Genomic DNA, 15,899 nt, shown 5'->3' on the forward strand with positions numbered 1-15,899 from the left:
TCTATCTCGGAGGTCATCTCTCTAAGCGAGTGTTTCTGTTAATAACCCCCCTTCCCCCTTTGCCATTCCTGTACTTGTGTGTGCTTCTGTTACTGGTATTATCTCACTGGATTGCAGCTTGTTCAGTACATGTATTTCTCCTTTTCTGAATTCTGCATTTTTGAAAGCAGATTGTGCCTTTTCACCCTTTTTACCCAGAGTCTAGTACAATGTCTGGTTTATTGAAACTGCAACATAATGTTTGCTGAGTGAATCTCTCTGCTGGAAAAAACTCACATAAAATTTCTCCATATAAAAATGAATTAAATTAAGTATTTTGAATATTGCCAAGAATTCCCTCATGTGGAGGTACCTCATGTACTCCTTCAATTTCCCTGTGAGGCCTTCCTTTTTCACACATGAGAAAGAATAAATCAGGAACCAGACTCTATGCCTGGGAACTGCAGGTCTGAGGGAGTCCTTCTCAGTGGAAGCAAATCAGTAATACTGTTTTTAAAAAACGTTTCTACTTTAATGTAACCTCACTTTAGTATTATGAAATGTGGAGATAGTGTGAAATGCAAAAATAAATTTGAAAAATCAATTAATAAGAACACATGCTAGAAGATGTTATTTTCTTTGAAAATAGAAACTCACTTTTTTATACAAAAACATGTTTAAGTTGGGAGGGAAGGCACAGTCAAGATGCAAACTGGTCTCAAAGGATGAAGTGTTTGGCTAAAATAAACAAGAGGAGGGGGAGAGTGTATAGCTCAGTAGTAGAGTGTGTGTTTAGCATGTACAAGGTCCTGGGTTCGATCCCCAGTACCTCCATTAAAAAAGTTTAAAACAAAAACAAATGAAATGCAGAAGAAAGAAATGTAAAATTGTGGACTTAACTGCAAAATATAAATTACAAATATATAAAATGGGGAACTCAATTTGATTTCAGTGAGTTCTGATTTACCACAAACTTTATATGACTTATCAGTGTGGTTCTACTATTAAAAAAACATATCATTTCATATAACATTGGTAAAATATAGGGTCCTGACACTGGGAAGTGATAGAACCTATGTAGTCGATGCCAATTAGACCGTGTGTCAAGTATGGAACACAGACCTGTGTGCCACATTTTAAGAGATACATTGATAAGTTTGGAGCCGTTCAGAAGGATCTAGCCACAATGATGAATGTCTATAAACTAGGTCACACAGGAAGACTGGTTGGGTTAAGTAGAATGTCCTAAGGGGAGTCAAAAGAGCTGTATTCACATGTTCACAAGATCTCAGGAGGGAATAAACACTTCCGTCTTTTCAGAGGCCAGAATGAGCATCAAATAGAGCAATTTCTATGGTAGGGAGCTTTTACAGAATGCAAGGACTTTTCAATAAAAACTGCCTCTTAAGGGAGTGACCTCTATTCCCAGAAGTATTCAGGTAGAGACTGGGTCATGATCTGTCAGGATTACCGTGGCAAGAAATCTTGAATTGTGTGGGAGCTGAATTTGACTCCTAAATTCTACTCTACAATTCTTTGATTTCCTTTAATAGCAGTTCTATGGTGTATAAAACCCCAATAGTAGTCATAGCTAACATTTATTGAACCCTAATGTGCAAGCCAATATGCTAAGTGAAATATTTTGATCATCTGACTTAGGTCTCCCAGGCAGAAAACATGCAGGACTCCCATGGAAGATCAGTCCCTAGAAGAATGCTCATAAACAAATCAAAACAAAACAAAAATGTGGTATCTTTCCCATTTTACCGATGAGGAAACCGAGGGTTAGAGAAGTTCAGTAAATTGCCCAAATGTATATGGCTAGCAAGTGGCAGAGGCTGGATTTGAACCGAGGATATTTGACTCTAAGGCTCATATTGTTATCCTCTACCTTATGCCACTCTGAACGTTTCAACATATTTGTTCAATTCATTAAAATGCGATTTATTTCAGGAATGTGATCATATGTCTTGTGTTAAGTGGGATATTACCTATCTCTAAAAAGCACCACTAAAACTTATAATTTCTAATTATGAATATATACATACTCAGATAGAATTTGAAAAATCAAAACTATTTATAACCCTACTACCCTTCAGAAACAGACTCAGACTTAGTAGCAATCTTATGGTTACTGGGGAAAGAGGGTGGGAGGGGATAAATTTGGGAGCTTGATATTTGCAAATGTTAGCCACTGTATATAAAATAGATTTTTTAAAAAAGTTTCTTTTGTAAAGCACAGGGAACTATGCTCAATATCTTGTAATAAACCTTTAATAAAAAAATATGAAAAGGAATATATGTATATATGTGAAAGACTGGGACATTGTGCTGTACACCAGAAATTGATACACTGTGATTGACTGTACTTCAATTAAAAAAAAAACCTACTACCCTTCAGTAACACTGTTACCAGTTTGGTGTTCAATTATTTTATATGATTTTTAAAAAAGAATGGCAGATCCTTTCAGTCACTGGAGATGATGAGGCACTGAAAACTTTGGATCCCAGAGCAAGTCCTTAGTGAGGTGTGCTAGTCTATTCAGGCTGCTGTAATAGAGCCACAGACTGAGTGGCTTATGGGCAGCAGAAATTAATTTCTCCTGGTTCTGGAGGCTGGGAAGTCTGAGATCAGATTGCTAGCATGGCTGGGTCCTGATGAGAACTCTATTCCAGGCTGCAGACTGCCAGCAATTTCTTATTGTATCCTCATGTGGCAGAGATCAGAGAGAAGCAAGCTCTCTCGTGACTTTTTAAGAGCACTAATCTCATTCATGAGAGCGCCACCCTCTTGACCTCATGTGAACCTAATTACCTCCCAAAGGTCCCACTTCCTAATACCATCACATTAGAGGTTAGGGTTTCCGCATGATTTTAGAGGGAAGCAGACATTCAGTCTATTTTTTTTTTTAAGAGTTTAGAAAAGTTGAATAGGTACGCTGCTATAGGCAACAGTGGGCCACACAGCCAAGAGGTGCCTGCATGAGCCCAGACATTCAGTCTATAGCAGATTTGATTTTTCTCATGCCTGGGTCAGTATTAAACCATACTGCTTCTTTATAGCACCAAGGCTCAATAAGGGAAAAAAAAATTTTGTTTCGTATGAATAAATAGATTTTTGTAATTTGATGACTGAATTAGAAACATTTATCATAAAATGTTAACATATAATACCTTGAATTGAGTTTTATCCATTAAATAAATACTTATTTTTATCAACTCTGTGCTTATTGTTGAGAATATTTATATATAAATGAAGAAGCCAGTTAAGTGATGAAGGAGCTAGTAAAGTTCCTTCTTTTCATGGGGTTTAAATTCTAGTGGGAAAGATAGACAATGAATGAACCAGCAGTCATTTCCTTCATCAATGTGGCCAACAGGAGAAAAATCAGAAATATCCTTGAATCTTGACATTTGCATACACCTGTGTAACCCAAACCTCCATCAAGAATTGAACTTTACCACAATTCCAGAAATTTCCCTCATGCCTGAAATGCTCTTCCTTAGAATTTGGCATGACTGGCTCCTTTTTGTCATTCAGAGCTCAGCTTAAATGTCTCTTCCCTGTACTCACCTCTCCCAGAGGCAACTATTGTTCAGATTTTTTTTCTACCATAGATTAGTTTTAGCTGTTCTAGAACTTTATAGAAATAGAGCTATACAATATCTCTTTTGTGTCTGGCTTCTTTCACTTGGTATAAGGTAATTTGAGATTCATCCATGTTGTATGTGTCAGTGATTCATCTTTTTTTATTGCTGATTAGCATTCCATTGTGTGGATGTACCACTTGGGCTGTTTCCAATTTGGGGCAGTTATGAATAAAGCTGTTATGAATATTCTTTTTCAAGTCTTTTTGTGGATAGATTTAATTTATCCAGTTTGGGACTCAGAGGGCTGTACCAAATCAGACCTCCTTCATTTTCCAAATGTTCATTATCTGGAAATTGAGTTTCTCAATCCATCCTCCATGTCTCTACTCATATTTTCTACCCCTTTATCTCTGTGCTGCGTTCTGGGTGACATCCTCAGATTTATCCTCAAGTCAGTAACGGTCTCTCTCTGTATATATCTGATCTACTGTTTAACCTGTCTATTGAGTATTAAGTTTTTAAAAATTTTTAACAAATATTTTTCACGTCTAGAAATTCTACTTTTTGTTGTCTCCTGTTCCTGTTTCTGTTTTAAATTTTATTTTCCTTAATTTCCCTGAGTGTTAAAGTCCCTTTCAGATCTTAGGCATGGATATTTTTGTTTGCTGGCTCTGTGAACTATTTTTATTGGCTTTAGGGGCTTTGGTTTTGTTTTGATTTGTTTATGAGCATTCTTCTAGGGACTGATCTTCAGTGGGAGTCCTGCATGTTTCCTGCTTGGTAGAAATATACCACTGTGTGGTGAAACAGTTTTATGATCAACTTCGTCTGATTCCAACAGAACTCACCAATTCTAAGCATTTTAAATTGAGTTTCTTGGCTGAGGGTTTCCTTTTGTGAGGGTAATGTGAACTCGGGCCCTGTATCAGTCCAGAGTGCAGGTTTGAGGGTCTGTCCTCTCATGAGGGATCCTGCTCATACTCTTTTAAAAATTATTATTGAATGAATGACTCTTTACATTTGATAGTGTTTTACAATTTTCAGAAGTTTCGTGCACATGATTTCATATAATCTCATGATAACCCCCTTTCTCCCTCACCCATTTTGCCCTTCCCCCTTCCCTTTCCCACTGGTAAGCACTCACTTATTTTCTAGATCTGTGAGTCTGCTTCTTTTTTGTTATACTCACTAGTTTGTTGTATTTGTTGTTGTTGTTGTTGTTGTATTTTTTTAGATTCCACCATGTAAATGATATCATACAGTATTTGTCCTTTTTTGTCTGACTTATTTAACTTGTATTTTTTTTCCATGTAATTGATTACTGGTTTCATAATGTTTTGGTTAGAAAAGGTACTTGTTATGACTTTAATTTTCTTAAATTTACTGGGGCTGGTTCTGTGGCCTAGCATGTGATTTATCCTGGAGAATGTTCCATGTGCACTTGAAAAGAATGTATATTCTGCTGCTTTCAGATGGAATGCTTTCTATATAATAAATTAAGTCCATCTGGTCTAATGTGTCCTTGAAGACAAGTGTTTCCTTACTGATTTTATATCTGAATAATCTGTCCATTGATGTAAATGGGGTATTAAAGTCCTCTACTATTATTTTGTTATAGTCAATTTTTCCCTTTATGTTAACAGTTGCCGTATACATTGAGGTGCTCCTAAGTTGGGTGCACATACATTTACAATTGTTACATCTTCTTGGATTGATCCCTTGAGCATTATGTAGTGTCCTTTATTGTCTCTTGTACAGTTTTTATTTTAAAGTCTGTTTTGCTTCATATAAGTATTGCTACTCCAACTTTCCTTTGATTTCCACTTGCACAGAATACCTTTTCCCATCCTCTCAGTTTCAATGTTTGTGTCTCTAGATCTGAAGTGAGCAAATAAACTGGTCTTGTTTCTTTTTTGTATCCATTCAGCCAGTCTGTGTCTTTTGGTTGAAGCATTTAGTCCATTTATATGTAAGGTAATTATCAATATGTATGTTCTTATTGCCATTTTATTAATTGTTTTGGATTTGTTTTTGTAGGCCTTCCCCCCAGCCCTTTTTCTTTTGCTCTCTTCTCTGTGATTTGATGGCTATATTTAGTGTGTGTTTATATTCCTTTGTGTGTGTGTGTGTGAGTGTGTGTGTGTGTGTATGTATGTGTCTATTATAGATATTTGATTTGCAGTTACCATGAGGTTTGGGTATAGCAGTCTGCATACATACATGATTGTTTTAAGTTGCTGATCTCTTAATTTCAAATGCATTTTAAAAACACTGCATTTGTACTCTTCTCCCGTCATGATTACTGCTTTTGATATCGTATTTTACATCTAATTGTTCTGTGTATCCCTTAACTGCTTATTGTAGAGATAGATGATTTTGCTACTGTTGTCCTTTAACCTCCCTACTAGCTTTGCATGTGGCTGATATTCTACCTTCATTGTATGTTTGCCTTTACCAGTGAGCTTTTTCATTTCAAAATGTTCTTGTTTCCAGTGTGGCCTTTTCTTTTTCTACCTAGAGAAGTTTAACATTTGTTGTAAAGCTGGTTTGACAGAGCTGAATTCTTTTAGCTTTTGGTTGTCTGTAAAGCTTTTGATTTCTCCGTCAAATCTGAAGGAGACCCTTGATGGGTAGAGTATTCTTGGTTGTAGTTTTTCCTCTTTCATCACTTTGAATATATAATATCACTTCTTTCTGGCCTGTAGAATTTCTGCTGAAAGATAAGCTGATAGCCTTATGGGAGTTCCATTATGTGTTATTTGTTGCTTTTCTCTTGCTGCTTTTAATATCCTCTCTTTGTTTTAATTACAATGTGTTTTAATTATAATGTGTCTTGGTGTGTTCCTCTTGAGGTTAATCCTGTATGGGACTCTCTGCACTTCCTGGGCTTGTGTGACTCTTTCCTTTCCCAGGCTAGGGAAGTTTTCAGCTATTATGTCTTCAAATATTTTCTTAGGCCCTTTCTCTTTCCCTTCTTCTGGGACTCCTATAGTGTGAATATTAGTGCACTTGATGTTGTCCCAAAGGTCTCTTAAATTGTCCTCATTTCTTTTTATTCTTTTTTTTTTTTCTATTCAGTGGCAGTGATTTCCACTATTCTGTCTCCAGGTCACTGATTCATTCCTCTGTGTCATTTAGTTTATTACTGATTCCTTCTAGTGTATTTTTCATTTTAGTTATTGCATTTTTCATCTCTGTTTGGTTATTCTTTATATTTTCTAACTCTTTATTAAAAACTTCTAACTTCTTGCCCTGTGCATCCATTCTTCTCCCAAGCTCTTTGATCATCTTTACGATCTGGGTAGTGCAGAGCCCAAAATATTTTTATTTGGCTGGCACAGTGTTTCAAAAACTGTGAATTTGTTGCTGGCACATAAAAATGGTGATGTTTTACAAAAATTCAGATATTTGACTTCTCTTGAATAATCAAGATAATCTGACCACACTGGGCCTTCTTCCCAAACAGGATCAACAGCTTGTGTTGAATGGTTGCTGTCTCATGTTTTCTCTCCATTATTGAGGCCAAGGCCAGTACTATTTCCATTCATTTTCAATTTACTGTTACATTTTTACTGTTGTTTTTAAAATAGTACAGAAATAGTAGTATATACGTATTTTTCTGTCAAAAACAGGAGATAGATGGGGAAAAAACCACATTGTAAGTATCAGTGAAAAAAAGTAATCAATCGATCTAAGAAAGAAATGGAAAATTTTATAAGAGCTAAATTTTGAGGATTACAACCTGGGAAGAGCATGTCAGGAAGCTCTGAGAACTGTTCCACTGTTTGGAAGTCAAGGGCTGTACAGCAAATGATGTATTATTGACAGTTTACATAATCCAGATGTAAGCACCATGTGTTTCCTTATGAGATCAAGAAGGAATGTTATCTTTAAAGAGTTGTCTTGTTGATGCTAGAACATTGCTCTTTAGGGTTGAGCATGTATTTCTGCTGATGGGGAAGGTTTAGTTGATGCATAATGGAGACATGCAATGCACAGTGGGGGAGAGAGGCCAAAGGGCAGAGAAATTTTTTTGTTTAATCTTTTCTTGACTTGCCATAAAATATGAATTTTATTTCACAGAAGAAAAATGGGAAAGAGGGTATTTTGTGATAGAGGAAGACAGTTCCTACGTATTTAATAGGATGTCTGTGTCAGTTTTCTCTTGCACTTGGCTTGCTTCACTTACTTATGTTATCCTGTTTTGACCCTGTGGACATTTCAATTTGGAACCTCTTTCTAAACATCTTGGGTCTCTCTCTAAGTCCTGTTCTTTTCTTTTTCTTTTCTAACGCCGTCTTTCCTTTTGTACTGCTCTAGCATACCCTCAATAACTGACTCTGTTTCTATGAAGAACTACTGAGACTTCTGGAGGAACAGAAAAATCCATGTTTACTCAAGCCTGTTTGTTCCATCCCCTACCACCCATACCTTCTAGAAAAGTGAAAAAAAGAAAAAAAAAAGAAAAGAAAAAAAACTTCCCACCAACTTGCTGATGATAAGAATTTTTTTTTTTAACTTAAGAGCAGAAGTTTCCATTTGACTGTTGGAGATTGAGGGTTTAAAGTGCCAACAGCCTGAGGCATGTATGTTAACTAAAATTTACTCACAGTACATCAGCAAGTGGAAGTGAGAGTCTAGTTTATTCTGTTTTGATTGATATGATTTTATAGGATTAAGAGAGCCCCGGACAACTAGTAGAGGGCGGGAAGGGGATGTTTCTCGGGTGAGAATGGAGATGGAGTACAGGATGTACAAAAGGGAAAAAAATTTTAAATATCATTGTGTCAAGTGGAAATTTGTAACAATTTTTTAAATTTGTGGGCACATGGATTGTAATTAGAACTTTTTCGGGGAAAACTTGTTTTCACATAGCTTTAAATTCTGTATGTAAATGTATTGTTACCATTTGTTTTGCAGATTGTGGGATTAGTGATATGCTTTCCTAAATAGCAGAAAAGTTGAAGATGTCTAAACATTTAGTGGCTTTGACAGTGACCACCCTTCTTGGGGTGGCTGTCGGGGGGTTTGTCCTGTGGAAAGGCATCCAGCGCCGGAGGAGTAAAACGAACCGTGGGACCCGGGAGCAGCCGCCGCCGCCGCCGCCGCCGCCGCCGCCGTCTCCGCCGCAGAAAGTGCCAGGCAGGAGAGAGCTGCCCGCCCCAGAAGAGGAGCAGTCGCGCTCCAGTGCCCCCAGAGCCTCCTGGGAGGAGAGGATCCTCCAAGCAAAGGTGGTGACTGTGTCTCAGGAGGCAGAGTGGGATCAAATCGAGCCCTTGCTTAGGAATGAGTTAGAGGATTTCCCAGTCCTTGGAATCGACTGTGAGTGGGTAAGTTAAAAAGCAAAAATAAAACAAATCAGTCTTTTCCGTTCTTCCAGCTAGTCAAATAGAGAATAAGAATAAAGGAAAATTAGCTTGTTCTCAACTTACTTGTAAATAAATGTGAGCAGAAGGAGAAACGGCTTCTCTTCTCGGGATAGGGGAGTGCTTATCGTCATGGATTCTGGAGTCAGACATGTATGAGTTCCTTTTCACCACTTATCATTCTGTGAACTTGTCTTGGACAAGCTACTTAACCTCTTTGAGCCTCAGCATACTTATCTGTAATAGGGATGTAATAGAATCCACCACCCAGGGCTTTTTTAAGGATTCAAATAGATGATCCCTATATAGGCTTCAGCACAATTTTAACATATAGTGAGTTCTCATTAAATATTAGCTACTGTTAATATTTTCAGTAGTGTTTTCATAAGGAGAAGATAGTTAAGGAAGTCTATTTAAGGGGAATTATTACATGAATTAGAATTTTAAAAGATAATAGTTAAAATGTAAGACATTATTTACTCCATGCCAGGTACTATGCTCGGTTTTGTGGGTTTGTTTTTTTTTTTTTTTTTGCATTATCTCATTTAATTTTGACAATAATTCTCTGTAGGAAGATACTATTATCTTCACTTTACAGCTAGGAAACCATAAAAAAGTTTAAGTTACTTGCCCAAGTCTATGAAGTTAGCAACTAGCTTTTGAGTTGGTCTTAAACATCTGATTAATTTTTCTAATAGCTGTTCCTTTGGGAGTGTTGTCACATAGTTGTGATGAGGATATGGTACACCTATTCTTCTATCATTCTGATTCACAGAGTGAACTTTAATCTCCTTGAAACAGAAGTTACTACAAAAATATAAATAAATCATAGTTATCATCTCTTATTAAACAGAATAATACCTTGCCAGGATTCTCTGATATATATCATCTGGGTATCTGGAGTTCAGTCAAGAGCCAGGTAGTGTCATGGAAAGAGGCCCTGAGCAGAATAGCTGCCACAAAATCAGATCACAGGTTGGTAGGAGGGATTATCAGATGCCAATACAATGATGACCAAGAAGAGAACATGTGACAGTGTGGGAAAAGTTTAGTAGTCACACAAGGCCTTCTATAGCTACTGAGGGTGTTTCTTTGTATCAGCAAGAGTAGTGGTTTATACCAGTGACCTTGGGCCATCAGGAAAGGATAGGGAATTTTTAATCTGTTGTGTATATGAATTATATCATTTTCGATATATTAACATGTTTCTATATCATTCTAGAAATATTTACACCAACAGCAGTAGAAGAAAACACAGTAAACAGTGAGCTTTGGTAGATTATGAAAATTCACATTTGCCAAATACCTTGATTATTCCAACTAAACTAAGTATAACTACAGCAAAAACAGAGTGGTCTGAAGTGAATAGTGACAGCAATTGATTTAATAATATATTTGATTACTGTAGCAGAGGCACGGAAAAGTTAAAGTGGCAAATAATCCAAAACTCACTTTGTTTTGGCTTTTGAGTGTTCTGAACTTACACTGATGCCACATCTCCCTTCAGGTGTGATTGTATTTCTCTGATTGCTGCCACAGAAAAACTGTTCCATCCATCCTTGTTCTCTTCATTTTTCCATTTGTTTCCCTTTCTCTTTCATTCACTTTTGTGTAAGTACTTGTTTAGTTACTGTTTTTGTTCTTCTTTTATATAGTCAGTATTTGTTTAGATTTACCCAAGTGTTTACCTTTTTCTTTGCTTACCTTTCCTTATATCTCAGAACTTTCTGGCATCATTCCTTCTCTTTTTTAAAGGCTTCTTGTGTTTATTTGTTTGTTTGTTTGTTTGTTTAGTGGAGATACTGGGGATTGAACCCAGGACATTGTGCATGCTAATAAGCACGTACTGTACCACTGAGCTATATCCCTCCCTACTTGGCATCATTCTCTTTAAGATGATCCTTGAGAAGTTCTCTTCTTGTGGACTCAGTACTAAACTTAATCAGTATTGTTTTGGAAGTGTCTTTATTTTGCTTTTGATCTTGGAAGATTTAAAAAATTTTTTTAAATTTGCATTCTTTTTTATTGAAGTATAGTCGGTTTACAATGTTGTATCAATTTCTGGTGTACAGCATGTTTAAGTTATACATATACATACATATATTCATTTTCATATTCTTTTTTGTTATAGGTTACTACAAGATATTGAATATAGTTCCTTGTGCTATACAGTATAAAGTTGTTGTTCATCTATTTCACATGTAGTAGTTAGTATCTGCAAATCTCAAACTCCCAGTTTATCCCCTGTACCCCCTGGTAACCATAAATTTGTTCTCTGTGTCTGTGAGTCTGTTTTTGTTTTGTAAATTAAGTTCATTTGTGTCTTTTTTTTTTTTTTTTTTTTTGGATTCCACATATAAGCAATATCATATGGTATTTTTCTTTCTCTTATCTGGCTTAGAATGACGATCTCCAGGTCCATCCATGTTGCTGCAAATGTTATTGTATTCTTTTTATGGCTGAGTAGTATTCCATTGAATGTATGTACCACATTTTCTTTATCCATTCATCTGTCAGTCGACACTTAGATTGTTTTCATGTCTTGGCTATTGTAAATTTTGCCGCTATGAACATTGGGGTGCATGTATCTTTTCAAATTATAGTTTTCTCTGGGTATATGCCCAGGAGTGGGATTGCTGGATCATTTAAGTCAATTTTTAGTTTTTTAAGGAACCTCCATACTATCCTCCATAGTGACTGTACCAGTTTACATTCCCACCAATTGTTTAAGAGGGTTCCTTTTTCTCCACACCATCTCCAGCATTTATTATTTGTAGGCTTTTTAATGATAGCCATTCTGACTGTTGTGAGGTGACACCTCATTGTAGTTTTAATTTGCACTTCTCTAATAATTAACGATGTTGAGCATCTTTTCATGTGCCTGCTGGCCATCTGAATGTCTTCTTTGGAGAGATGTCTATTTAGGTCTTCTGCCCATTTTTGATTGGGTTGCTTGTAGTTTTTTTTTATATTAAGCTATATGAGCTTTTTGTATATTTTGGAATTTAGTCTCTTGTTGGTTGCATCATTTGCAAATATTTTCTCCTGTTCTGTAGGCTGTCTTTTCGTTTTGTTGATGGTATCCTTAGCTGTGCAGAAGCTTTTAAATTTAATTAGATTCCATTTGTTTATGCTTTTATTTCCATTACTCTAGGAGCTGGTTCAAAAAACATATTGCTGCAATTTATGTCAAAGAGTATTCTGTCTGTGTTTTCCTCTACGAGTTTTATAGTACCCAGTCTTATATTTAGATCTTTAATCCATTTTGAGTTTATTTCTGTATATAGTGTTAGAGAATGTTCTTATTTCATTCGTTTTCAGGTAGCTGTCCAGTTTTCCCAGCACCACTTATTAAAGCGACTGTCTTTTTTCCATTGTATATTTTTGCCTCCTCTGTCATAGATTAATTGACCATAAGTGGGTGGGTTTATTTCCGGATGTCCTATCCTATTCCATTGATCTATGTGTCTGTTTTTGAACTTTAAAAGTTCATTTCTTGAGGACTCATAGATAGTAAACTTAATTATTCTTGTTTTGAAAGCGTCTTTATTTTGCCTTTGATCTTGGAAGATATTTTTACTGGAGATACAATTCCAGTTTAGCAATTTATCATCATTTTCAAGATTGCATCCCATTTTCTTCTGGCTTCCATTGTTGCATTGAAAATAACTGTCAGTCTAAATGTTGGTTCTTTATAGGTAATCTAATTTTTTGTAGCTCCTTTTAAGATCTTCTCTTTGAGTTGGTGGTTCTGAAGTTTCACTATGATAAGACTAGGTGTTGTCTTCTCTCTGTATTCCTGCTTGGGATTCAGAGAGATACCTGGATGTAAGGATAGATATCTTAAATCAATTTTTAATTCTCTTCAAAGATTGCCTTTACCCTGTTTCTCCTCCTCCTTCTCCTCCTCCCCTTCCTCTTCCTCCACCTTTTTCACCTCCTTCTTTCTTGCTGGAACTTGATCAGCTGTGCTCTGAACTTTTTATGCTCCCTTACATGGTTTGTACTCTCTTTAATGCCTAACATCTTTGTCTCCCTGGATTCATTCTGCACAATTTCTTCAGGTCTCTTTTATACTTCCCTTTTTCTTTCTTTAGTTCTGTCTAATCTGCTATTTAACTTGCCCCTTGAGTCTTTTTTTTTTTTTATCTTTCTTGTGAAATAAAACACGTGAGGAAAAGTGCCTGAAATGAAAATAAACAGCTAAATGATTTCCTAAAGAAAATATCTATTTAACTAGGAACTAGGTCAAGAAACAGAATTTGCTAGAACCCCAGAAGCTCTCCTTGTGACCCCTAGTAATCATTGTCTCCTTCCTCCCCTCTAAGAGTTACCATTATCTTGATTTTATGGTATTTACTTTCTTGTTTTTCTTTATACTTTTGCTACTCAAGCATGCATCTCTAGGCACTGTAATTGACTTTTGTCTGTTTTTTAAAATTTAATGTAAATGAAGCTATCGAGTATGTATTTTGTGTCTGGCTTCTTTTGTTCAGTATTATGTTTGTGAGATTTACCCATGTTGTGACTGTGATTCACTGCCATGTAGTAGCCTGTTGTGTAAATACATCAAGATTTATTCATCCATTTTAATATTGTTGGACATTTGGGTTGTTTACAGGTTGGGACTCTTACAAAGAATGCTGCAATGAACAAATGCATTTATTATTATTAGGTATATGTATCTGTGAGTGGTGTCCTGGATCATAGAATTTGTATCTATATCTTTAACTTTTATAGATATGCCAAATTGTTTTCCAAGGTGGTTTTAACTAGTTTATTCTCTCATCAGTAGTATATGAATGTACCCATTGTTTCAGCTGTTTTCAGAAGTGGTTCTACTAATTTAATCTCTCACCAAGACTATGAAAATTGCCTTTGTCTTATAACCCCGTCAGCGTTTGGTACTGTCAGATTTTAAAATTTTAGCCATTCTAATGGATGTATAATAATATTTCATTGCAGTTTTAATTTGCATGTCCCTGATTAGTAATGAGATTGAGCATCTTTTAGTATTTAATTGATCATTTAGATATCTTGTTTTATGGAGTACCTGTTTAAGTCTCCTATCTCTTTTTCTATTGAGTTGTCTATTTTTTACTGATTTATTGGAGTTCTTTATATATTCTAGATATGAACCCTTTGTAAGTTAAATGCATTGTAAATGTCTTCCCCCATTCTGTGGATTGCCTTTACATTCTTTTAATGTTATCTCTTGATGATCAGATCTATATAGTGCTGTTTAACAAGTCTTACCCTGCCCCTAGTCATGAAGATACTCTCCTGTGTTATTTTCTTGGAGTTTTGTGGCTTTAACCTTGCATATTTAGATTTACAATCCACCTGGAATTGATTTTGTGTGTGTGTGTGTGTTTGTGTGTGTATGTGTGTATGATGTGAGATGGAAATGAGTTTTATTTCCCCCCATATGCATATCCAACTGTCCTAGCACCATTGATTGAAAAGATAAACCTCTCCTCACTGTTCTGCAATGCCAATTTACTATAAAACAAATATCTATATATAAGTAAATCTAGACTCTCTAATAATCTATTTTTCTGTTCTTCCACCAGTGATCACAAACTATCTTAGTTACAGTTGCTTTATAATAACTTTTGATACCTGCAACACCAAGGCTTTCTATCTTGTTCTTTTCCCAGAATGTCTTGGATAGTCTTGGTCCTTTGCATTTCCTTATACATTTTGGATCAGTTTTTTGGGTTCTACAAAAAAAAAATTCTTGATAGTGTGATTGAGATTGCATTGAATCAATGGATCAATTGGTGGGGAATTGACTTCTTTTTAATACTGAGTTTTCTAAGAATATTTAATTAGATCTTTAATTTCTCTTTATATGTATTTATAGTTTTATGTAATTTAAAAAATTGTATTATAAATGAAACCTTTAAAAATTTGTGTTTCTGGCATATAGAAATGCAGTTTAAAGATATATTTCTCTTGTATTAAAGAACATAATAAACTCGCTTATTAATTCTAATTACTTGTAGAATTACTGCTAATTCCTTTTGAATTTCTGTGTAAACTATTATGTCAGTGAATTTATTATTTTATTTCTTTCTGGTCCTTATACATTGTGTTTCTTTTCTTGCCTCATTGTACTGGCCAGGGTCACAGTATAGTGCTCAGTAGAAGTGGTGATAGTAGGCATCCTTGACGACAGCTTTCTACATTTTCGTATTATTATTTTTTTTACATTTTTTTATTGAGTTATAGTCATTTTGCAATGTTGTGTCAAATTCCAGTGTGGAGCACAATTTTTCAGTTATACATGAACATACACATATTCATTGTCACAATTTTTTTCACTGTTAACTACCATAAGATCTTGTATATATTTCCCTGTGCTATACAGTATACTCTTGTTTATCTATTGTACATTTTGAAATCCCAGTCTGTCCCTTCCCACCCCCACCCCCTTGGCAACCACAAGTTTGTATTCTATGTCTATGAGTCTGTTTTTGTTTTGTATTTATGTTTTGTTTTGTTTTGTGTTTTTAGATTCCACTACGAGTGATCTCCTATGGTATTTTTCTTTCTCTTTTCTGGCTTACTTCGCTTAGAATAAAATTCTCCAGGAACATCCATGTTGCTGCAAATGGTGTTATGTTGTCGGTTTTTATGACTGAATAGTATTCCATGGTATAAATATACCACATCTTCTTTATCTAGTCATCTGTTGATGGACATTTAGGCTGTTTCCATGTCTTGGCTATTGTAAATAGTGCTGCTATGAACATTGGGGTGCAGGTGTCATCCTGAAGTAGGGTTCCTTCTGGATATATGCCCAGGAGCGGGATTCCTGGGTCATATGGTAAGTCTATTCCTAGTCTTTTGAGGAATCTCCATGCCATTTTCCACAGTGGCTGCACCAAACTGCATTCCTACCAGCAGTGTAGGAGGGTTCCCTTTTCTCCACAGCCTCTCCAGCATTTGTCATTTGTG

At 35.7% G+C, this 15,899-nt stretch overlaps 1 protein-coding gene across 3 annotated transcripts in view; it reads left to right on the forward strand.

Annotated features, from left to right (window-relative positions):
* Positions 1-15,899, forward strand: part of EXD2 (exonuclease 3'-5' domain containing 2) — a 78,767-nt gene that overhangs the window by 28,077 nt on the left and 34,791 nt on the right. For all 3 annotated transcript variants that reach the window (XM_032482257.1, XM_032482256.1, XM_032482258.1), the window contains exon 2: positions 8,491-8,900. In XM_032482257.1, the coding sequence (XP_032338148.1) occupies positions 8,538-8,900 (363 nt within the window). In that variant the 5' untranslated portion in view covers positions 8,491-8,537. The remainder of the gene's footprint in view (positions 1-8,490; positions 8,901-15,899) is intronic.

This window comes from Camelus ferus, chromosome 6 (assembly GCF_009834535.1).
Source record: "Camelus ferus isolate YT-003-E chromosome 6, BCGSAC_Cfer_1.0, whole genome shotgun sequence".
Taxonomy (NCBI): domain Eukaryota; kingdom Metazoa; phylum Chordata; class Mammalia; order Artiodactyla; family Camelidae; genus Camelus; species Camelus ferus.